The sequence below is a fragment of the Seriola dumerili genome, unplaced genomic scaffold (genome assembly GCF_002260705.1).
Source record: "Seriola dumerili isolate Sdu_G_001 unplaced genomic scaffold, Sdu_1.0 BDQW01005691.1, whole genome shotgun sequence".
Taxonomy (NCBI): domain Eukaryota; kingdom Metazoa; phylum Chordata; class Actinopteri; order Carangiformes; family Carangidae; genus Seriola; species Seriola dumerili.
Genome location: NW_019179946.1, coordinates 479558 through 505219, shown reverse-complemented (window position 1 = coordinate 505219; position 25662 = coordinate 479558). Strand labels below are relative to the sequence as shown.

Genomic DNA, 25662 nt, shown 5'->3' with positions numbered 1-25662 from the left:
GCCAAGTAGACAAGCCAATGTGATGGGCACAGAGAGGATGGACAACTTGCACTCCCCTCCTCCGGCCTCATCAAGAGTTCATCTCCCTGGAAAGTTAAAGAGAAATGGGAATAAGAAGCAAAAGTGCACAATTTCTGAAGACATGGAACAAGTATGGACACTTTTCCCGTGCACATTTTAAAGAATATTTGATGCTGCATATATTTATTTTTGTATGAACGTAAGAGTAAAGACCCACAATGTTCTTTGGGTTAGCATTTATCGGAGTTATCTATACTCAATTTCTACTTGATGTGCTTAATATTGCTACATGTTGAACTGTGAATATGGTCATCCATCCTTTCTTGAGGACAATCTTACTCGCAAAGGAAGTCCTTGGTGTATAGATCTGAGATAACCTGAGCGGCTGCACACAATCCTATAAAGAGACAGCTACATTCTCAGTCTGCTCTGGGATGAAACTGGAACTCAGTCAATCAATTGTACAGATCTCTCACTGTTATAACTAATATATAGTAAAGGAGAGGTCACTTCTCTTGTTGACACACTAACACAACTGGACTTTTACAACATCAAATTGCCTAGAGAGCCTGTGGATGTTGGGGGAGCAAGAGAGACAAGAGAAATGGTGAGCAAAGAGCCCAACCACTTGCTCACAGGCCAAACCAACGGCAAGAGCACTTTGGCGGACAAGTTGCCCGGGACAATGACTGTGCGCTCTGTTCTGCTCAATCGAGACTCCCCAGATATTGAGAGCCGCCTCAAGCGGCGCCGCAACCGTACCCACCAGGTCCGCTTTAAAGACCTGGAGGATGGCAGCAGCAGCAGCGGCAACAGTGGAACAGGAGAAAACAATAGCCATCAGAGGCCTGCCACAGACTGTGACAGCCCACATCCTCTTCGTAAACACAGCAGCAGATCCCCCCAGCCATGGACCGACAGGGATGGGCCACGGACCGACAGTCTACCTGGCCAAACCTCTGTGGTGGGGGCCGTTCGTGGAGACATGGCAAGTACTATAGAAGTGGTGGCTGCTTTCTTAGCCAGGGCCCCCCCCCATCCATTGACGCCGGGTCCTACACGTCGATGCTGGGCTCCACCCCAAACTAACTCCCTAACCTTGCCAATGACACGCAGGCCCAATACAAGCACCAGCACAGCCATCCAGACCTCCCCATGCTTGAAAAAGCCCCAGTCCCTTTCTTCCACCCACACACGTAGCCACAGCCTTGGGGACTCAGTAGGCGTGGATGGGGATGACGAACATGACTCTCAAGATGAATATCTTACGCACAACCATGTGTTGCTGCCTGGGTCCAAGGACCAGAACGGTCCTCCTGGTCCCGGGGATCGAACTGTGGTGGAACGGAGGTCTAGAGCCTCAAGGACAGACATGAAATCAGCTGTGAGTGTGGTAAAAAGCTCAAGGCACAGCTGTCCCCCTTCAGTCCTTCACAGCACTGAGCCATGTCACTGTTCCTCTGTATCCTGCCGTGATGGCCCCAAGCGGCAGGGAAGCAGCACTCCATCGACGGTCAGGAGGAGAAAGCGGCTGAATAGGACAACAAGTGATCCTGGAAAGGAAGTGCACTACTGCACGACTCCCACTCAGACTGAGAGCCCCAGTCCGTCCCCGCCACTCGCAAACACCAAACTCTGCACCACTCAAGTTCAAACTGAGAGCCCCTCCCCATCGCAAAACTCAAAGTATTGCACCGCCCAAAGTCAAACTGAAAGCCAACATCAGTCTCCACCTTTGAGTGATAAACAATGCACAACCCAAATTCAAATCCCCAACTCTTGTCCAGCCCTACCTCCAAATACGGAACAGTGCACCACTCAAATACAAACAGACTCTCCCCGTCGCTCGCCTCTAGATAATCAACCTTGCGCCACCCAGACACAAACGTGCAGTCCCTGTGCTTCCCCACCTCTCACAGTAACACCCAGTTCAGTGCAAATTCAATCTGAGAGTCCCGTGTCCCCAACTGAAACTCAAGACCCTCCCACCACCCAAATAACTACTGTGCCTTACTCTACCTCTCCCCCACCTACAAGTGCACCACCACAGAACCCTGAACACTGCGCTAAGCCACCTTGCTCCTCTCCAGCCAAGCCAGCTTGCACCACCCCACCTCCGCCCATAGCATTGCCCATTCCTTGCTCCACTTCTGCACCTACTGTTACCCAACACCCTATACCCTATTATACTGTTGTGTCACCACCAACAACCCCCAGCACAGCTGTTGTCTGTGCCACTCCTTCCTCAACTGCACCATCATGTCCCACTCAAAACTGCACCTCTCCAATCTCAAACACAACATCATCCACTCCCTTAACCTGTTCCACCCCTACCCCAACTACAACCCTCAATGTAACTCCCGTTGACCCCCCCAGACATCCAACCACTGCCCCAAACGTGACACATCAACCCCTGTACAATGCATCAAACGCTGCACCTCCCGCAAATCTAACACCCTGTACGTTTGTAACTCAAACTGCCCTGTCTTGCACCTCTATATCATATTACACTACCACACATCCAGCTGGTCCCCATGCCCCTCACCCGAATTCTACTTCACCTTCTTATGCGACTCTAATACAAACTGTATCTCATTGCAACATCCCATGTCAAGCGCTTCAAAATACTTCCTCTGCCAACACAGGCATAACCCCCTACTCCTCCCCCGTCCCAAACCTAAAATCTTGCACTTCTCCGCCTCCACTTGTGAAAACTTATGCGTCCACTCTTCCAAATGTGCAACCGTGTGCAACACCAACTAAAACTGTTCCTCTGTACTCTTCCACATTTCGTGCTGCGCCACCATACACCCCCCCCTCTCAGGCCTCCTACAATGCTCAGGATAAGAGGGGCATTCGACTTCCACCTCCTCCCCCACCACCTCCGCCCTACACGCCTCGTAAAAAGGGAAATGATCCACCAGGTCCTGCGATCCGAACACCCATGCTCAGGGCAGACAGCAAGGCCAGCGAGAAAGATAAAGACAGAGAGAAGGAGAAAAAGGAAGGTATAAAATGTACAGACTCACCCAAGCTCTGTGAGAGAGCCAGCTCTCTGAAGCACAGAGCTCAAACCCCGCCAGTTGCTGTGATGAAGGGAGAGAAGCAGTCCTCCTCATCCTCTCCTGCCAAGGCCTGTTTTAAGCCCAGCTGTCTCAGCTCAGCTCAGGCTCAGCTTGGGGCACTACACAAAATGCTCTGCTCAGGAGCCAACGCCAGGCCCAACACACCCAACAGCCAACACCCTCTTCCTCCAAACCAGCAGGGTTGCTCTGGAGCCAGGGGCTGCTCTGCTCCTGGGGAGCGGTCTACAGCTGGGCCCCTGACTGCCACCCAAGCTGACACACTAAGACAGGTCCAGGAAATCCTGGGGGGGTTAGTGTCTGGGGCAAGGTGTAAATTGGACCCGTCCAGAGTGACAGAAAAGCTCCTGAGTCCCAATGGACCCCTGCATGATATTCGTAGCCTGCAGAACCAGCTCCACAGCTTGGAGGGGGTCCTGGAGACCAGCCAGAACACCATTAAGGTCCTGCTGGATGTCATTCAAGACCTTGAGAAGAAGGAAGCTGAGAGAGACGGGTGAGGCAATATTTCATTTCGGTAGGACAATTTACATTATAAGAATGACAAGGTAATGCCTGCACACTGTCTCCAAACCACAGATCTTTTGTCAGGTTGTAAGATACTAAACTTTCTACTGTTTACCTGATGACAAAAATAAAATGATTTACACTGTGATATACACTTCTCCAGAATTGCAAAATCCTGTCTCATAGCATTCTAAGGTGCTGTGCAGTATTTTGGCTTGTTATTTGGTTTATATTTCATTGCCTCATCAGTATCTGAGTTGTGTTGCTTAAAGCAGAGCAGTTTTCCAAGCAGTTAAGGACTGACACTTAAAAATCAGAGCACAAAGTAAATGTCTTAGAGGGCGTCTTCACTGAAATGATGCGAAGACCATTCAACCTCAGTTTGGATTTCACATTGCAGGGCAAATGAAACCAGGATCACAGTATTGTTCTTTGCACCACATGTCCAAGGTGGTGTTCAAAGTTAGTGTTAACAGTAGTGTGAAATGTTGCATAGCCCAGGGTTAAATCTGGGGTTTTGAAAAGGGTTCGCCTTAGTTTAAATGTAGTGTGAAAGCCCTGGGCCAAAAGATGAGCTATCCCACATTTGAAGTTGTAAATGTGAAATGACTGGAGGCCTCAGGCTAATGGAGCTGTAAACCCAGGGCTAACGGGGGGCTCTCAGCCCAGGGCAGAGTGCAGTGTGGAATACCATCTGGTAGTCTGTGGCCAAGATGAATAGATAGATAGATAGATAGACAGATAACAGGGCGGGAGAGAAGAACAAACAGTAGGAGTACGTAAATTATGAGTGCCTGGTATTTCGGAGACCTGGAAAGTAAATGTCAGCATGTAGCCTAAGTGCCTGCTGTTTTATTCTCAGACAGTTAATTTCTCGAGTAAGATTCAGGTTCTCTCTGCACAAAAACAAATGAGGGGCAGACATTATAATGTGACCATAGCTTTGCACTAGACTGTCTCGTCTCTCCTGGAAAGGAGTAGACAAGTGGGTTGTTGCAGGCATATTATTCCTCACCAAAAAGGGAATATCCACAACCCAGCAGTAATAACCTTCCTGCATCATATGCTGTGAATATTACAGATAGATGGTTGTTGTGCCTAAGCTTTTGCTGTGATGCAACTACTCTATTTATAGGCAATCCCAGCATTGTAAGCATTGTAAATACTTTTGCAACAAAAAGCTGTATAGACAGGACACAATGAAAAATTGGGTAAGAATGAGAAGGAAAAGGAGACAGAAATAAAGAAAAGGAAATACCTGATTGAAAGGAAGACAGAAGGCAGGAGAGCATCTGTAGTTATTTTTATGAAGTCTCATGCAAGTCTCAACTTTCCATATGCTAAAGAATTTATGTCATGTCAGACCACAAGGAGACTTTTGGGAGATTGGTTGCACCTATTTTGCAGCATCTCTTTCCTCATGTATATATGCAGCAGGCGAGGCTAGATAGAAATCAGCATTTGGCTGTCATCATGTTGGTGGATTCAGATGCTCCACGCCTCTTAGTGTAAACCCTTTACCATTCTCATCAAGTCTTTAATTAATCTGCTTCCTACATTGTAAGCTGCTTAGTAATTTCTCCCGCCTTATCACACCAAAATAGTACACGATGCTGGGACAAGAAAACTCTTGGATAGGAAGCGACATACACGGATGGATGTGTGTCTATGAATCCATGGAAAGTGCTTGACTGATATCTGAGCAGCGTAATCCAAATCACACTGTTAACACTAATGCCAACACTATACTTTGACATTTGAACATGTGACTGTGCGATCGGCCGTCTCATAAAGTGACATATCTCGCATGCTCCGGTATAAGAAATCAGTGGTGGGACTAAGTCTAATGCATGCAGACTTGACTTTTACCTCATAAGCATTATTTTATGCCTGGAGTGATATGGTGACTCATGGTTTACGTAACAGCCTGAGCCTGTTGGAAGGGGTATCGTTCATTAAAAAATGATCAGGGGTGATTTCAGAGAGGAGATTGGTATATTTGCAAGGATGTGTGTGTGTGCCAGAAATCCGGTTCGACAAGGGAGAAGATAACCTGAATATGTCTTTGTGGGCTCACACAAACACACACACAACATCACTCTTTTACCCCTGATATGTCATCTCTGTGCTTCTCAACAGAAGACATTCCTACAGGACCGGACAGGACATTGAGAACTGTGGGACCTGCAGGGACTGTGCCTGCATCATCTACAGGTATGTGGCTGGATGCTATGTGTGGATTTCTGCATATTTATTGCTTGTTTTACATGTGAGCAGCGAGAGTGCAGTGCGTGTCTCGGTGCACAGTTATGTGCACCACGCTGTCATTTTGAATCATGTCAGTTTTGGGAGTTCAGTTTTTATGGCTTGGCAGGATCGTCGCTCTGCTCTGTGTGACAGCACAGCCGGATGCAGCACTTTGAGTATGGCCACTCGTTGCGGGTTTGATCACTGAACACAAGTTACAAGAGACTGATTAAGACTTATCCCACACACACTCTCATGCTCTCTCTCTCAAATTTAATGAGGTGAGCAACAACACAGACTTAAGTCGTGCACCCGTGTGAGCTCCCTCTTTTTTTTTTTCCCCTCCCTCCTCCTCTATACTCTTCTCATTTTTTTTACTCTCCTTATCTCTCTTTTACACACACAGATGCACAGATGACACAGTGTCAAATACGCAAACACACACACACAGTTACTGCATAATCATTCCGCTCTGAGATTTGAATTGAAATCAATCAATTAACAAACAGGATTTCACACTTTACAGGAGGGTGAAGAAAAAGCAAAAAGAAAAGTGTGGATTGCTATGAAATTGAAATCCCTGTCTCTTAGTTGTAAATGTCAAAACTGTAAAAAAGGGGAAAATGAGGGATATTAGCAGAGGAGGCGAATCTTGTCGAGGGAGAGGAGAAAGAAAACAGTGGAGAGAGAGAGAGAGGAGGGATGGCTTTCAGAGTGCTTACATGCACAAATATAATTTGATTATGACAGGATTAAGGCAGTACTCTGATTATTAAAACTTTCATGTAAACACCTTACAGGGGTTGTGTTTGTCAAATTATGTAATAAATCTCAGAAAGCATAACCCAATTACCAGGCCAAGATTCATCATCAGTCTTTTTAATTGTGGACTGGAGCTGTGAGATGTGGCATGTATGCACCTTAGACTGATTACTTCCAATGATTTGATTCTGCACACTCACCTACCCACTCATTTATTAATAATACTTATTTATTTATTTATTTATTTATTAATGGCTGTTTCCTGTAGCTACAACACATCCTCAATGTTAAAGGGATTATCAAACAAATGATATTATTGCTGAAGCTGAGTTACTGTAAACCACATAAATGATTCAATCAGACCATTACCCTAACCTGGTTATTCAGTCATTTATTTATACTGTGTATGCAAACCTCCCCCGATCAAGGAACACAAGAAGAAGAAGACAGACAGTGGGGGAGGACAAGAAGAGAGACAGTTGAGGATAAGAGAGTGGAAAGCAAAAAAAAAGAAAAAAGATCTGAGAAAAAAGATCTGAGATTTAGAAATGGAACAAGAGAGAGAGAGAGCTGAGGGAGAACAGGCCTATAAAGAAAATGATTCATTCAGAAACTAAATACAGCTTCATCTTGAAAGATTAGAATATTACAGTGAGGGTTACTGCTCAGGAACGTCAGTCTGAAGCAGCGGTAGTTCCTCATCTTGAAGACAGAGAATAAGACATACAGACTGAGAGAGGAAACGTGACAGTAAATAAGTTATCATTATGGCATGTTGTACTGTAAAAGGCTGTGTTCCTCTCCTAGGTGGCCAGTCTGAAATGTTGCACTGCACAGTCAAAATCCCAAGCCACTGTTTTATGGTCAGATGAGAACTTATCACTCAATCACCTGTCAAGTCGACACGCTTCTTTCATGTGTGACAAGAGGATTTTCCTGCTTTGAAAGGGGAAGAGATTTTCTTTTCTTTGAGGTTCAAGTTGAGCTGAGTCTAAAAAGAGAATTTGGCAGCGACAGAGAAAAAGGTGTTGGAGGGGGGAAAAAGAAAAAAAAAGATAAAGTGAAGCCTGAAAAGGAGTGAGTGATGGAAAAGCCATGAAATCTGACAGGACAGATTCCATCAATTAAAAAGCTTCTTCAAGAAGTCTTAGTCCTCAAAGGAAAGCACAGCTCAGCACACCACACACTATCAATCTACTTGAAAAGCTTATAGAAGAATTTATTTAGAAAAATGAAAATAATTTCAGATTGTGAAGGATGCAGATTCAAGAACATTTGTCCCCACCCAATAAGCTACTAATAAATTTGACCTGAGTAAATCTAAAGCTACACAACTTTATTTTCAAGCTGCTATGATCAATATTTTTTTTATAATAACAATAAATGAAATGACTAGGTATGATGTGAAAGGGATCGCTCACAGAGAAATATCTCCCAATTCTGCAGTTCTCCTGAGCTCTACACAGCGTTACAGCATGTTTCAGCCCATTGTTTTGGGTTGCTGGTTCACAGCTTTACTGTTTTAGCTGTTTTCATTTAGGCTTCTTCTCATTATGTACACATAAAAAAAAGAAAGAAAATCAAGCAGTATGCAGTTCGGACTTGTAATTTACCATTGTTAAAACTTCCTGCTGTATTTCCAAATTAGCAGCTACACAGCTTTAAAATAAACCTCCCCTCAAATACAAACCACGTGTAATAAAAAAATATTGTATAAATAATAAGATTATTATACAAGGCAGAAAATGAAGCAGAAAAAGCTTTTTTTTTAAACTTACAGCAGCCTGTAAGCCACAGCCACTGAATAAATACTAAACAGATACAGATATTAGCTCTGGGTTGTACCAGGTGTTTATGCCAAAGTAACTCTAAAAGCCCACTTCACGCTACCTGCGCAGCATCAAACAGCAGCTAAGGTTAGCAACTAGCTACTGAAGCATTTAGCAGCTAAAGAGCCAGAAAACAGCTGAAAGTGAATATTGAACCTACAGTATTGGGGTGGCCGGAAACACAACTAGTATTACTTAAATCAGCTTGAACCAAAAGGAGAATATTAAGGGGAAAATCAGGGTAAATAGCAAGAAATAGAGAACATTTCTTAAAAAAAAAAAAATAAAAGTCTAATATCAATAATATTAGTATGTCAAGTACAAAACCATTATGATACATCTGTGTCTATGTGTTTGCATACAGAGCTTTGTTCTCCAGTTACTCAAGACATCTTTCAGGGCAACGCTTATATAAAAATGCTAATGACACTTCAAGCATGCAAATGTAGATACTTGTGGCTACAGAATGTAACATTTTGAACATTTTGTACCCAACCAAGACTCATAAATAAGCACTTCATTTGTTCTGCTTTTTAAGGGTCTCATATTACAGGAAGAATAATGCATGATGTATGTGATGTTATTTATCCAGCACCAGTGGCACATTAACTGCATATTTATACGTGAGTGTGATTGTGTGGCCGTGCAGGAGTGTTAATTAGTGAGTGAAGTGGTGATTTTCTCTCCGTTTTATTTTATTTTATTTTTCTGTTTTGCTAATGGCAAATGTGCTGTGTGAAACAAAGTAGGGAGGTCTAACAAGGAACTGTTGTGCTTAATCCCCGTGGAGTGTGAGGAGACGGCAGCCTTAATCAGATCTGTGCTGTGCTGCTTTATCTCTGCTGCTCTGTCTATTGCTCGATCACGCATTTGGCTGGAGGAGCTCGATGGGCTGCTACTCTGAGATGGATTAATGACTCTCTGGACCATACGATTTCAGCTAAACTATGAGTCCACAAAGAGGTTTTTTTTTTCTTCCCAAACACAATCCGTCATCGCCTTCGCTGAACAGCAGATAATTGAGAAAGGGGCTGCTGAAGAAGCAGTCTTGCTTGCTCTTTCTCTCCTCCCTGCTTGCTGCTATCTGTGAGGATGCCACTCATGCTTGTTTAGTATCTGTACTGTGGCATCATTTCACACTTGTATTGTTGTCTCTCTGTTCCTCTCATTTACAATCTGGGCTGACTCTTTAAGCATCCTGTTTGTCAATGAATGCCTCCTCACATCACTGATACGCATATGCATGCCAGTGGTGGTAGAGTGGAGGACTCCTCTACTGAGTCTCCAAGACTCGTAGAACGAAGGCTATAGACTGATCCATTGGGAGAGCTTGAGACGAACATTTTGTGACAGCGCCTACAGTAACAACTCATCACTCGCCATTCTCACCACACACCCATCATGAATCAGCGCTTCCTGACGCACATCTCCACTGACACAACATCGCATGACAGGAGTGGATACTTGCACGCTGTCTTTCGATTGCGATAGACCAGAGAGTGAGGTGGTGGAGCATAAGAGACACTGGAGACTGGGCACCGGGAAGGAAACTGGGATGACTCTTCATGCATCTCAATATCTCCAACTTTTTTTCTCTGATACCTCTTCCGTGTACTCTCTCTCTCTCTCTCTCTCTCTCTCTCTCTCTCTCTCTTTTTAACAAATGCCTAACTCTAGGGTGCAGTGAAATATTCATCCACATAAAAACTTAATCACAGCAGCTTTAAAAGATTTTAAAAAGTAATAATAGTGTTAAAAGAGACCTGGAGACATCTCTCTGTTGGCCTGGTGTGGCTGAAGGATGGCTGCCAGACACGTTTGTCCAATAGATCCCCAGGATGGAGCGGTGCTGCATGTTTTGCATGGTTAAACAGGCAGTAAAATGTAGGCTGATAAGTTTCAGAGAGAATGAATTCATCATATTAAAAATAAATAAATAAAAAATTCCTAATGGCACATGAGGACATGAATATCAGTTCTCTGTACATCTGAGTCAAGGGAATATGGAGAACTCGTACTCTAGAGTGGAGAATCTAGTTGGAAGAACAATGTATAGTGTCTTTGCTGTCACTCAAGGCAGCGCTAAGAGCTGTGGGCCGTGGTGCATGGAGCCCTCATTCACATTACTCCTGCCCTCTATAATGTGCTTCTGTCTACTTCCCCGTCTCCAGAGTGCCACTTCTCAGCTTGGAGTCTCTTGGAGTGAAAGTCTCCTTTCACTGCCTTTGATTCACTTTCTCATGTGGCCCAGAAAGGCATAGCAGTCCAATTCAAATACTCTCCACATGCTCCAAACACTTGCCCATAGCTACTGACAGCTTCTCATTGTCCTGGTTTTATCCAGAGGAATATGCTATTTTACAGACATCAGAAAGAGGCGCCTTTTCCAGTAGATTGCTTGTGTCACTTCCTCCACTCTCTCTCCCCACTTCTCCGTTTTTCTGCGCTTTGAATATAAATACATTTCACACCTAAATGGGGATGAGGAGAAGTGGTGCAAACTCGCAGCTCTGGATTGGGTATCGGAGCAGCAGGAGAGAGGGGTGAGAGGAGCGTCAGGGAGGAGGTGAGTAGGAAAGATTGCCCAGGCAGCTACTTACAGCTTTGCTTTCCCCTCCACAGCCAAATGAACCAGAACCTGATGTGTTTCTGTGCACAGTTTATTCAGGGAAACCAACATCTGCACTATACATACAATATGCAAATGAACAGAAACTTGTCCAAAATAAATCTGTGCCTCCCTGTGTGCACATTTAGCTGAGCTTCTCTGAAACACTGTGATGTGTGAGCAAATTATAGATGAACTTCTCATGTTCACAGTTATAAGGATATTTCTGAACCTGTATCCAGCCTCCAGCCATTCATTAAACATTGACAGTTCTCTGCCATTATCATAACAGGGAGCGAAAAGACCTGACTGAATAGAATATAAAATGAAATCCCAGGAAAATACAGAGGTTAAGTAAAAGGAGGGGAGGGAAAGTGCATCTGTATTTGAAGAAGCAACGAAGCAAAAGCAACAGAAAGAAAAAACTGAACAGAGTATATTACAGAGACAGAGAAACCTGTGTGTGTGTGTGTGTGTGTGTGTGTGTGTGTGTGTGTATAAAGGAGAAAGAGAGAAGACATAATATGAATTTCAAAAGCAACTTTAAAAAAAAAAATAAAACCAATCCTGCAGCCCAGTATCTGAAGAAATTATGTTCATATTGGACTCTGAGCTCCACAATGTTCATCCAGGGCTAATGATCAGTGTCACATCGGAAAGTAATGTGTCCTATTAAAACTTGGAAGGTGTGGAGGTCAGGGTGGTGAATGGGCGAATAACTAGTCTAGTTAATTCTGCCTTTTTATGAACTGTAACCATGATCTTAACCTTAAAGTGTCTATGATCAATATTTTTATATGAAAGGTATTGTATAAAGTGAGATTCCTATGTCTGTTTTCATTATAAAGCAGGTCTATCTTCTATATTATTACTGTAAAAGTATCAAAGCGCTCAGTCCACAGAGAAATGCACACAGCGTTTATTCAGAAACTGAGCCTTAAAATGAGCCGTCAGAACTTCTGTAAGTTTATGATGTCACAACAAAGCAGTCACCGCCCTCAGCCATGTCCCAAGCCCCGCCCACCCAGACCCACTGTCCAGCCTTGCAGGATTTGGTTTCTCTGAGTGTTTACATTAAATCTGCTATATTTTTATTCAATCTTTCAGTCAGTCAACAGTCAGCTGGCGGCTGTTTTCAGTTTAGAAAAGCATATAAAACCACTCTCCACACGACCTGCTCAGCACCAAACAGCAGACAGAAACAGTTAGCTATCATCTGGTCGAGCATTTAGCGGTTAGATCCAGATATTTCCCTCGGAGGTTGATGGAGACCAAAAACTAAAACTAAAGCTAAAAGAAAGTAAATATTGGCTTTAAATTTGTCAGGTGGGAATGGTGGAGTCAGTACTAATGAAAAGTTCCACACTACAGTCAGTTAAAGAATGGAAATATTTTAAATGGCTATTGCTGAAAAAATGCCATAAATAGTTTAAAAAAAAAAAAAAAAAAAAAGCTTACGAATGAGTCAATAATACACCTATTGAATTCCCAGGGCAAGTCCCTGCAGCGAATCAACATCAGGGCATAATCTCCTCACTGCAGAGCCTGGATTTGCTTTTTTCTGATCTCTTAAATCATTTCATAACTTCTTCCTTACATTGAATCTTTAAGCAAAAATATGTAGAGAGAAACAGAGATAAATAGAAACTGATAGAAAGACAACAAGAGAAGAAAAATGGGGCCTGGTGTTCTTTCAGTTTAACTGGATATGAGGTTTTCATTTCTCTAAAAAAAAAAAAAGAAAAAAAGATTTGTCAGATTCTTGAGTCTGACCTTTTGCTAACAACCCTGTCAGGGCTTTCAGACCTGTGTGTGTGTGTGTGTGTATGTGTGTGTGTGTGTGCGCATGCGCAGCACTTCCCCCGTGGATGAGGCTGATAATGGAGAAGTGGTGTGTGTGAAATGTGTAAAGGGCAGGGCAGGCAGTTCTTCTGCAGTAATCCATCTTTACTTCAGGCTGAGCCGTGGAGCAACAGGCATCTCACAGGGGAGAAGGAGAAAATACACTGTAGGCATCAGTCTCATTCATATGAAACTACACAGAGGAAATGTTCAGCCAGCAGGAGCATGAGATTTTCGCAGCAAGAAAACAAGAAAATAGAAATGAAGATTATTATTTGTTTCATATCCTCTGTTTTTCTCCTGCACCACTGACAGCACTACGGTTAGAAAATAACAGGCACAGTGGTATGTGACGTGTTGCAGTGCATACATCTCAAAAAACCCGCATTCGTCTCAGACCATTCACTGGTAATGTGAAACCATAAAAATTGTTATATGTCCTTGCAAATGTGTATCCATCCACTCATGAGTTTGTTTGTGTGAAGAAATGACAGATATAGGGCTGGGTGTGAAACAGAGGGAGAGGGAGCGAGAGACACACCAAGAGGAGAGGGAGAGCGAGAACCCTTGTTCATGCTGTTTGGCAATAATCACAGAGCCCAAGTTGTGCCAACAGTGAGTGCCAGATGGTGCCCATCACCGTTTTGCCATGTCTTTGAAACAGGGAGGAGAGAGGAAGATAAAGAGTGGCATGTGGAACAGGGAAGCGCTGCCTAATGTGGATGATGTGTCATATAAATACTAATCACTTTAGAATCACACCCACAGCTAAATTAGATCCCTAAAGCTCTTCCACTAGCACCCACTCTCCATCTTCTCCCTGCTTTGGCACTGAGCTCATGTCATTATGAGACGTGATCGATGGATGATTAAATGCTCACTGCTAACATGAGCAATATTTTCCCATAAATTATAGTCTAATAGTATTTATAGGTAGCGTAAGTGGTAATTATTAGTAATAATTTACTAATGGTTTTATAAATCATTTATAAGCATTGTTTTGGATTGCCTGGTTTTAAGAAATCACTTTGGCTCCCCCAGCATGAATGTGTGCTTGAAATGAATTAGTTTGCACAACATATCGTCCTCCCTTGTCTGCAGGCAAGTGTTTATAGTTGTTCTCAACAGCCACAAAGACGGGATGAAAAGCCTGGCGTGGACATGATTATTGTTCAAATGAAGATAATGGCGCACAGTTTCACATAGAATTTCTTCAGAGAAAGAGCATAGCACTCGTTTTTTTACACACAGCAAATGACATTAAATGCTGTAAAGGTGTTGGTGCAGGGGGTTTCAGATGCTGCTTGACCATCTGACAATCACTAATGGTGAAGCATACTGATGCTGTGACACCTCCCTTGCTTTTTTAGTTGGCACCATCAGGGAGATGGCACCAGTGGCACAATTGACCACTTGTTTTCTGGAAGAGGGCTGCGCAGCCTCCTGACTCAGATCCATTTATTAACCAATTATAAACATCTAAATTCGATAGTTTGTTGTGAAAATTATATTTTGTAATGATTTAACATTTTGTTATTACTTTTGTGATGACTCATTAGAAAGTGAAAAACTTGTGCTTTTACGAACTTATACTTATACTCATATTTAGTGTCAATAAGACAGACAGGACAATGTTCAACGCAACGTTACTGATAATAAAACCATTAAACATATGAGAACATATTTAAATACACAAAGTACCATAAATATAAATGAGAGGCAAAAATGTTTCACCTTAAAGCCTGAGAAGGTTTCAATTCAGAGGTCAAATAACTTAAATATATTATTTAATAATATGCAAAAATTCCATAAATAATTACTGGCAACCTTAAACTACAAACAAAATGTTCCTTAAAGCATCAGAGGTTTACCATTCAAGAGTCTAATAGCCAGAGGGAATGTTCTTCTCTTACTCTTACTTCTTCATAAAGCATTTTAAATGATTTATTAACAGTATTTAAGCCATTAGTTACAATTTATAAACTCTCTATAAGGGTTTTTTATTAGAACGTTTATTAGAAAACTGAATTTATATACAACAGAACCCAATATATGTGTGTTGTATTAATACATACTAGCTTTTCCTCACATCTCATGGTCGTCATGAGTAGATGGGAGTTTACTGTGTATTTATTTTATTGTTCCTCTGTGATCTGCATACAAATGTGGGTTGAAATCATGCCGTCCAAGTTCATACACATTGGGGATTTGTTTATTTTCTATATTAGTTTCTTGTCAATGATGTGTCTACCTCCTTTATACAACATAAACACAGCTACACTAAAATATCATCTCCAGACAGAGAGCCTGTATATTGTCTTGGCAGCTGTAGCAAAACAAATCTAAACAAAACAAAACAAAACACTGTTATTCTGTTAAATATGTCTATTATATCATTTTGCCTCTTCGGTCATCCAAAAAATAACAATTGAGGTAAACACTGGTGTTAATCATCTCCCTATTTTCTGCATCTATGCACAGCAATTCTCCCCGCAGCTCACCTTAGCCCTTAATCTTCATTACCTCCAGAGACTGTCTTTATCTGCCCCACCTCCAAATGCTAGAGAGGCGAAACAAAACACGCCCCTCGCACATAGAAAACTATGAAGATGACTTCAATGCGTTACAGTGCATTTATGAATGGGTATGACAGAGATAAAGATGGATGGATTCTGCTAGTTGGTTTTTTTTTTTTTCTTCTTTTTTTTTTTTTAGATGGCAAACTGCCACCCTGCCGTCACACTTCTCTCTCTCACTCTCAGATCTCCTCAATAGCCACTCATCCATCAGAGCCTTCCGCTCCAGCAGCTATCACTCAATACCTCAGTGGTGCTGAGGACAAACAGGTTGCCCACTACGTGCAAGCAGCCATCACCTCTTTTAATTCACCCTAGCTGACTTACTGTATCACGATAAGATGCAGGTGAGCAAATAACGACTTAGAAAACTTTCACAGCAACAGGAAAACTCTACAGTACTTTTGTGCGATTGCTGAGCATCGGATAAATATCCATTGTGGGCGGGTGCTGAGGAAAAAGTCCTGGCTTGAAATGTAGCACAGACTGTGTAAGCACACCTCATCACATATGTTGCACTAAATTTGGCCCACAACAGCCCCGGGAGGCCGAACAGTAAATTTCAGTCCAATTTCCTCAATACAAACCCTCAGCTAGTGTCGACACAGATCCACACTAAGTTGTGGTTAACTACACATTAACGCACACACAAAAAAACTGCGCTGATGCTCAGACTCACAGTTCGACTGAACTGAAACGACATGTTCAGCAGTTCATGGCCCCCAGTAACAGGAAAGGTTAACTGCACTGTAGCTCAAACTTTATAGGCTAACTGCAGACATACAATATGAAAGGTTTACCATTAAAGCTGTGAGACGTTTAAAGAAATCTAAGGTTGAATTCACAGTTTTGTGCTTTCTCCTTTTAGCAACAGTTTATTTAAAGTTGCTATAATCAATATTTTTATATTAACAGTGGATCAAATGACTGTGTGTGGAAGGTGTTGCTCATGGTGACAAACCCACTGATAATCATCACCTGCCTCTGCAGTTCCCCGGAGCTCGGCGGAGCTTAACAGTGTTTTTAAGTTTTGGTTTACTCTCACAAGCATTGTTTCCAGATGCAGCAGGTGGTTGTTTTCAGTGAAAAAGCCCCTGAACAGCCCACTGCGCTCTACCTGCTCAGCACCACACGGCAGTCAGACGCAGTTAGCAACTAGCTGGTGAACATAGTGAAGCATTCAGCGGCTACAGAGCCAGACATTTGATGGAGATCAAAAACAGAGCTAAAACAGAGTGAATATCGGACTTACATTTGACTGCAAGTGAATGAGAATGTTGCTCTGTAACTGTAAAGTGCCACAAGTTCGCCAAATAAACTTAAAAAGTATATCAATGTTGTGCTCACAACTTGTTTCCGCTGCCCCCAAGTGACCAAAAATGTAATGTAGGTTTAATATCCTTTTCCCTCGGTCCTCGTTTCTCAAGATGAACGTGATATTTGGTCCATCAACAGCCAAACATGACGTATTTATGTTGTCACAGTTCTACGTCTGACCTGTCACACCTCTTTCATGCTACATTAACTAATCAGGTTGCTGAAAGCAGCTACTGACAGAGGCGGTTAGGTGATAGCAGCGTGCACGCACAGTGAACTCCCAAAGTAAACCAGTAATGAGTGTGAATTCACAGCAAACAGCTTTTTCTTTTCCCACAGAGCAGATCCTGGATGCTCGGCACTGCCAGCATTGCTTTTGGCTGCTGGTTCAGTAAGCTTGTCTCATTTATATACTTTGTACAGCATCTTCCCATGGTACAATGAGCTCTACAAAGTAAACAAAGCACTGAGAGTTAGACCACGATAGCAGGTCAGGTCTTAAGCTGGTACAAGCTAACTCTGATGGGACTGTAAGCTCTTGGCCTACATCTGCTTTTATTTCCTCATCCCTAGCTTATGCCTCCTCAGTAATCAATCTTAACCTCACTTGCTCTTTATTTACAAAGCTATTTGATGCAGAGGATTTTCTCTGATCTTAAACCTTCCAGGTTCTTCATCTGGTCTCTTCAATAAACAGCATTTTGTATTATTTATCCATCCACAAGGAGAGAAAGGCAAACAAGGTGAGAGTGTCTCACTGTGGATGGCTGTGCTGTTGGTTTTTGAAAACAAAGCACCGTGGAAAGTGCCAGAGGTCACTAATAAGGTCACATTAGTGAAATCTATATGAGCAGTTGCTATAAAAATGTAAATATTAGACATTTATTTTCTGACAATGGAAAACAAAGGTGCAAGAGAGAGGACAGAGATGGAGGAAGAGACACTAATATTAGGGCTACACAAGGTTAAAATCATCCACAACAGGTTTCCCTTTGTTTATTCTGAATTGCTGCCAAGAACCTTAGCACTTAGTTATGAAGCCAAATGCACTGACCTTGAAAAGGCCAGATTTGTATCCCGGCAGACTTAGAGTTTCAATACAATATATTGTTGTGTCTTATGCTAAAGAGGTGTTGTGGCAAAATGTGATCTGACTGCTGGTGATGTGCATTTAGGCTTTTAGCATCCTATGATTACCATAAATTATACTGCATAGTCAGACCCTACCGTGAATAGCATAAATCATATGATGATGAGTCCCTGAGGTATAAGTCATGTTTACAGTGTCACTGTCTGTTTTTTCTTGCTCAGTCAGGCGGTCTCCTCCCAGCGATATAAACTGAAATAATACTTTGCCTCACCAATCTCAGCTTGTTGCAGACATCAATTTCAATTGGTTGTAGCCCGAGTCCACTATCTTGTTAGTGAAGCCTGTTGTATATCTTCAGTTTTTGTGATGAGATTTCCTCCAGACCTCTGTGAGCTTGATGAATGGAGGGTCTGGATATGCAGGATTACTGTTTTCAGTGTTTTTCTCCTCAATAACACCTTCCTCTGATAGCGCCGTGGCTACACTGGGACCCGCCCTCCGTCAGTCACCAGCAGAACAGGCAAAACAAGATGCCTCAGCCAGCTGTCAATAAAGTGAACCTGACAATGGCAAAAAAATGATTGTAGCCTGGCTGACTGGGTGTCTTGCTTGAGATCATGGCTTAATTATCTCATTATCTTTGAATGTTAGGCAATTTCTCATGATCACAATTTAAATTTCTGGAGCTTATCTGGAGATTTAAAGATTTTCTTTTAAAGCCCGTCATCCTGATGTGAAATTTTGTTCATTGGACATTCATGTTACCCAGAGGATGAAATGCTACTGACTGGTGACTTTTATTCTAGTGCCACAATGTTTTTTTTAAGTGAAATCGTTCGACAACTGTTGGATGGATTGTCGTGAAACTTGGTACAGACATTGTTCTCCTTTAATCTGTCTGATACTTTCATTTATGACCAGATACCTGCAAAACTGATTACATCAGTGCTTATGAGCAAATGTTAGCACGCTAACAATTTAAACTAAGGCAGTGACAATGGTGAATATTTTACCTGCTTAACATCAGCATGTTAGCACGCCGGCATTAGCATTAAGCTTGAGTACAGCGTCACAGGGCTGCTAGCATGGCTGTAGACTCTTAGTCATGTTTTATTTTGTGCTCTTACCTCTTTGTAGAGGCTTTTGATTTCACTTTAGTGGTGTAATTGTGTTACCACCAATTTTCTATTTTCTCTGTTTCATTCCAGTTTCATTGCTTGGCCAAATTCTAGGCGGTCAATCAATGCACTTACTGCCCAATATTTCTAAGTGATTCTTAGAGTTTCTGCTTAGTCTTGATTTCACCTGACTTGCCTTAAATGACTTCACAAGTATTGATCAATGCTATACAACCCCTCTGCCCCACACCTATACTTTTACTATATTTTAAGGCAGTATATGTTTGTTTTTTTGTTTTTTTTGTTTTCAAGAGAATTGCACTGTGGCTACACCTATTGCTAATTAATAGAATTCAGGTTGAATCACACATACGGTGAAAATGCTATACGTATAATATAGTTCAAATGGAGACAGACATACAAAACAACACTGAGGGAGTGTGTGCATCTGCATTTGAGGAAGATCTTTTATTTTTAATATTCTAAAGTGTTCCGTATCAGACTGCTGCCGAGTTTATTGAAAGGGATGAGCTAAACAAAATCACGCCCGGCTGGATAAATTACCATCTTGTGCAAGAATCAAACAATGCAGAGATGGACTTTATGACACACACACACACACACACACACACACTGTTTACATCGCACTCATTCTCAAATCAGCACAATCTGAATGTTAATGCAGATATCAAAGACAGATCTTTAAAGCCAGACCACAGTTTGGGATGCTGTGTGACAGCCAAGCAGCTGGTGGGACCATCTCAGAATAATAGTCCGAGGAGAGTGTAATAACTCGGGGTACAGCCTGTCCTCCTTAATAGGGAAGTTGTTGTATGTGTGTGTTGATGTCGAAGGGTTTGGAGGTTTCAGTAGATGGTGGAGTGTGTATGTACGTGCGTGCACATCTATCTTTTCTATTGTGTGTTGAGATATACAAGTATTTGTGGGTGTGGTACCTCATCACAGATGAACACCACTCTCTACAGAGATTGACTGCTTGTGTGATTCCTCCTGAAATGAAATGTTCTCTTTTTTTTTTCTTTTAAGGATATTCAGCCCATAGGAGAGAAAATTGTAAAGATCTTTCGAGCTGATTGCCTTTGCACTTCTGTTCAAAGTCTCTCCTCCGCCACTGAGCGAAAGCACAGAGGAGGAGAGATAGAGGAGAAATGATGATCTCCTGCTGATGCTGTTGTATGAATGTTTTATAGATGGAAGGATGAGAAAGCGATGAAGACCTGCTCAACCTCTGTGCTTATATTATTTTAAAATATTGTTTTCAGGCTGTCAGATTTTTAGCCTGTATCCAATCTGACTGCACTTAACATCCTCATTTACAGAGAGTGAAACAGAAGGCGAGGATCCTGCTCACCAGCACTCTGCAGTTAAAGCTACAGCACCACACACAGTCATATGAGAGTTTCTAGTGTTAGTAATATTGTTAATAACATTTTAAATATCACTCTCGAGTTGTAAATAATCTTTTTTAAATTGCAGGCAAATGATGTGGTAACTACAAATCTGCTGAGTCAATCCCCTCTAGAGATGCACTGCTCTTGGGTAAGGTCACTGTGTCCCAAACTGAATGATTAAAAAAAGAAGAGATTTATACAGCAAATCTCTAAGGATGGAATAACGTGTTCAAAGTAAGGTCACACAGTGGGAATGGATAGTGTACTGACGTGTACACTAGTTTTACAGCAAGAAATATTAACTTTTCTCACTGATGTGTTGTTGACTTTGGAGTCACTTTGATCCTCCCACTGAGACTCTGAGGTTATAATTGTTTCAACCACCAGGACTTAGAGGATCATACAATTAGATGTGTGTAAAGGCAAAAGAAAAGGACACATTAAACACTCTTCTTTGAAGGGTAATTTGCATCTGATATGGCTCTTTGATTTTTAAAATCATATTTACTCCTCCTCCCATGGATGTGTGCAAATATTCTTCATTTCCAAAGTTTAACTACTTGATGCCAGATGTGTCCTCCTTCATTAAAGAGTCCACTCTCAGTGCATTCGAACTGGAGGTTTCCAGTTTTCATACCACACCTCTGGTGGTTGCATATTGGAGAGCAGATGACTGCACACTAAGCTCCAGTGATTTTATCGTATAACTGAGGTTTCGGCCACACTTGGTCTTTCTCAGGACAAGTTCAATGCAAATGTCAGATACAGCCTTATAGATACACGTCCTGCACAGTGCTAATTAGAAGCTCAATCAGTATTTTTTAAAAGGAAACTAAAGACCTATCTTTTTCATCTGGCTTTTAACCTCTAATGTTAAGACCTTAGTCTTTGATTTATTTTTATATCCATTTTTAACACTTGTGTTTATTTTATCTTATACTGTTTTATTGACTTTAATTTTTTATTGTTTTGTCTTGGTATGTGAAGCGCTTTGGGCAGCACGTTTGTTTGAAAAGTGCTATATAAAGTCTATCTTCTAGACTTGCCTCTTTTCCCTATCAATGATTTCTTATCATTTATCTTTCATCTTATGTTTCTGTATTATTCAGTTGTTTATCTTAGGCTCCCAACTACACAGTCTTTGTAATGTATACAGGCATACGTGTCCATTTCTTTATAGCCCTTAGTTTTAGATTGTCCGCTTTAAGCTTGGTTAATGAGTCACCTCAATATTTTGGGATATACTCCAAAGGGTATTGTCTTCATGGTGGTGTTGATAAATCTACAGTGGGGACCGAAAGTTAGAAGAGACCACCAGTTCTCCTTGACAAATTTGTGCGCAGTTTTTCAAGGTACTTGGCAGGTATATTCTTGCATCTTGGAGGACTTGCCACAGTTCTTCTGTGGATTTTGACTGTCTCAGTGTCCTCTGTCTCTTCATGTGATCCCACACTGACTAGATAATGTTGAGATCAGGACTCTGGAGGCCAGAACATCTGCTGCAGGACTCCTTGTTCTTCTTGTGTCTGAAGATAATTCTCTCAGACTGTTTTTGGCTCGTTGTCCTGCTGCTGAATGAATTTAATCTGACGCCTCGCTGATGGTGTTGTATGATAAGAATCTAAACACCTAACATCTGTCCAAAACTCTCGCACTGTACTGTACATCAGTCACTGAAGGTAAAACATCCAAGTGAAATAACAACAAGCAAAACACATTTTTAACTGCAGGGGACTTTAAAGTTTCCCAAGGCCGTGTGATTTTTGTTACAGAACATAAAGTAAACACACAGCTGTGCAAAACACTTCTTTTTTTCTGCTTTACCTACACTAGCGCTGACACACTGAGCTTGCAACTTTTCAGGTCAACACACTTGCATGATCATCCCACGCTCCAAGTTTGAGAACTATATATTGTAGCACTGTGACACTACATCTGAAATATGGCCACCCATCATCTGTAAAACACACCTAATTTGCCCAGAGGCAGAGCCTGAGGTGGGGTGTAGCCTTTAAGCCAAAAAATATGAGCATAGGACTGAACAGGAGCAGTGGGAAGAAGTGTGTTAGGTTCACAGCTTCCTGCCTGCCACAGTTTGTGGGCTCAGTGTGCAGATAATTAAGGTTGAGGGTGGACAGCTCCCTACAGCGCCAGTGTGCCTTGATCACGCAGAGCTGTGGACCGGGGCTATTCATTTTCACCAAGCGGGAACACAGCAGACGCAAGGCAAGAGTCACTGGGGAACTCTATAAGGAACTGAGCTGTATGGTGGCACAAATAAAGAGGCTGTGAAAATGGAGGAACGGAGCACTTTATTTACTCTATTCATTTAAGGATGGTAGAACGGCAGAGACAGACTCCATCAACTTACTTTTGTATCGACTAGCACCTCATTTTACCCAGCTTTGGAGGTTTGTTTCAAGCTGTGAAGCAGTCCCAGCTGCCACAAAGAGGTTTAGTTGAAGTGGCTTTTTTCCTACCTGCTGTAAATATTGTGGAGAGAAGAAATCCTCTCCACTGCTCTTTGTACCCACTCACTTTTTTACTGTTTACTCTGTCCGCACCCATTGCCTGCACTGTGTTCCTGTCTGGAGTTTGATGTTTCATTTGTTTTTTTTGTGCATTAGAACACCAGTGGGCATCCAGAGTGAAGTGGTTGAGTGACTGAGGGAGTGGGAGTTATGAAGCCAGATGGATATGAATGTGAGAGTCCTTATTCTTCTCACCTGAAAACTCCAGGCCCCGCTGCTGCTGCTGCTGAGCTCAGTCCTCCTTGCTTCCTCTGCAGCACTTCTCTCCTCATATCGTCAACCGAGGGAGTCCTCTTTATTTCCAGCATCTGTGCTGTGATGAGAAACACCAGCTAACTAGGCCACTGCATAATAAGCAAGAATAGCAGCAAAGTGAAATGAATAAAAAAAGAAAAGAGGGGGAAAAAGAATCAGTTCACGGGGGGAAAAGCTTATCCAACATGCAACTGCTGACAAAAGTAATTCAGCAAGCAAATATTGTCCTTATTCCTTTTACTGCAGATGCATTCATTTATTATTGCTTACCTTTACCTATAGCTTCTGCAGGGGTGCATTGGAGTTCACATCTCATTTCGGAAGTGAAGCCAGTGAAGCCCCCTGAGCTAAACTGTCATGTGACCGACGATGCACCTTGCTGACTTTTCGTTTGGTGTGTGTGTCAGCTGCAGTCCTGGGATCCCTCCTGGTGCTGCAACATTTCTGTGACACTCAGCATTTTTGCACTTGATTCACTTTGTCAACGGCTTCATTATTGTCTACTAGGAAGTGGCACATGTGGGAGTCTTCACTGCTTTTCACATTAGTTCTTGATCGTATCCTGCATACCGTGCATGTACCAGTGGCTATAATCACTATTTTATAATATATCAAATAATAATGTGAAAACAGTGTGAGAATGTGAAAGGGGCCGCTCATAGTCACAAACCTACAGAAAATGATCACCTGAATCTGCAGGCCTTCTCAGCACTCTCAGCTTCACAGAGCTTTAGAGCGTCTTTCAGCTCATTGTTCAGTTGTCCGACCTGCAGCGTTACTGTTCACTCTCACCACTCTCGTCTTGTAGCTGTTTTCAGCAAATAATCTCTGTAGACACACTGTATGCGACTTGCTCAGCACCAAACAACAAGTTAGAGACTAGCTGGTGAACATGGTGGAGCATTTAGCAGCTAAAGAGACACATATTTCCCTCAGGGAAATCAAAAAAATCAATTGTTGCAGGTTGAAGTAACACATTACTGCACTGTTCCTCTCTTTCCTTTTTCTCTCTCCAGTGTGGAGCATGACTTTCGTCTGCAGGAAGGGCAGGTGGTACGCACATGGAAGGTGGGCGACCCTCCGGAGGGCTCACCGCAGCCCTCCACTCCCCAGGCCACCACACCCCACCAACAAGACTCCCCTCAAGCGGTGCGGCCGCCTGCCACCAACAAGAAGAACAGGAAGAAATGCTTCTGGTTCCTCTGAGCGTCCAGAGGAAGAAGCAAGAGACATTTTGATACTGTAATGCACTGCATACCCTTCTTTAAAAAAAAAAAAAAAAAAAAAAAAAAAAAAAAACTACAAATGATTAACTACGGTGGTTTGATTGCAAAATGAGTGTGGAATGAACTTGGAGAATTAAAATTCAAACACAAAGCTGTGGGAGGAGAAAGAGCTACAGAGGTTATGGTTTTAGCTGTTGCTGTTGGAGTTGATGAGAATGGTTTGACTGGGGCGTACATGTTGTTACTGCTCTTAAAATGCCTCTTCAGCACTTACAGGTTTGATACTGGTGCAGGGAAGTAAAAGTGCTGAAGTCAAATAAAAGCAAAAGTTCAGTCCACAATATGAGTCACAGTTAGGAAGCAATTAGGAGATATAAAGAGAATATATAGAGGGTGGAACGGGGGCAAGGGGCACAGTACAACAGGCAATACAGCAGAGAGGATAGAGCATATTTATAAAAGATTAAATGAATAGAGTTTCTAGGCAAAAAGACAGAGTGGAAGGATTCATCTTCATTAATGGACTTCATTAATGGGTCAGAACACCAGCTTTTATATCCAGAGACATTTAAAAAGAATTATTATGACCTGTATTTAAAACTTTTAATATACTGTAATTGATGACAAACTGCTATACGTGTCCACATGCACATACAGCACACACATGAACACATACATGAACACATGAACTGACACATTTACATAAAAAGCAAATATAAAATGAGAAAATGGGGTGAATTGAGTTCTGTACATATCAGAGCTATTCTGCTTGGATGCTATATTTCAGATATGGATTACTGCTCTATAAAAGTATTTTACCACAGCTGGCTGGTGTGTGTTTTCATGTTTCAAGACATTATCAGTGGTGAAAGAATCCTCATCATCAGATTCTTTACTGTGGTAAACATACCAATACATGAAAGTACTCCTACATTTAACCCACTAAAGTTAAAGTACAGGACTATTATCAGTTCTTAAGATATTAAAAGTATTTGTTCTGCAGAGAAATACATTATTAGCTTGTTACATGAACAGGAAATGTCTCTTTGGTGGAGCTGCGAACAACTCATTAACATCTGTGACCTGACGAGGGGTCTCCAACTAGACACCGACAAACCAAAATGGTTGGGAACGGCTGGGTTGATCTTTAACAATGCATTATATTTTATAAGTTTATCATATGTATATTAAAACAAGCTATTTGTAAGTTTTGCAATTGCTACATAGCCAGCATTAGC

General features: G+C 42.0%; 1 protein-coding gene across 1 annotated transcript; it reads left to right on the top strand.

The window, feature by feature from the left end:
- The first annotated feature begins 625 nt into the window (after positions 1–625).
- On the top strand, positions 626–24404 carry LOC111239890. Its single transcript, XM_022769828.1, has 5 exons — positions 626–1371; positions 2112–2374; positions 2547–3600; positions 5751–5825; positions 24215–24404. Exons 1-5 carry the CDS (start codon positions 626–628, stop codon positions 24402–24404), a joined length of 2328 nt encoding a protein of 775 aa, XP_022625549.1.
- Positions 24405–25662: the final 1258 nt, after the last annotated feature.

Coding starts and splice junctions, on each gene's coding strand:
- LOC111239890 (XM_022769828.1), top strand. CDS start 626: ATGGTGAGCAAAGAGCCCAACCACTTGCTCACAGGCCAAACCAACGGC. Junction 1,372..2,111: donor CGAACTGTGGTGGAACGGAG/GTCTAGAGCCTC, acceptor GCTCCTCTCCAG/CCAAGCCAGCTTGCACCACC. Junction 2,375..2,546: donor CCCCAACTACAACCCTCAAT/GTAACTCCCGTT, acceptor CCACACATCCAG/CTGGTCCCCATGCCCCTCAC.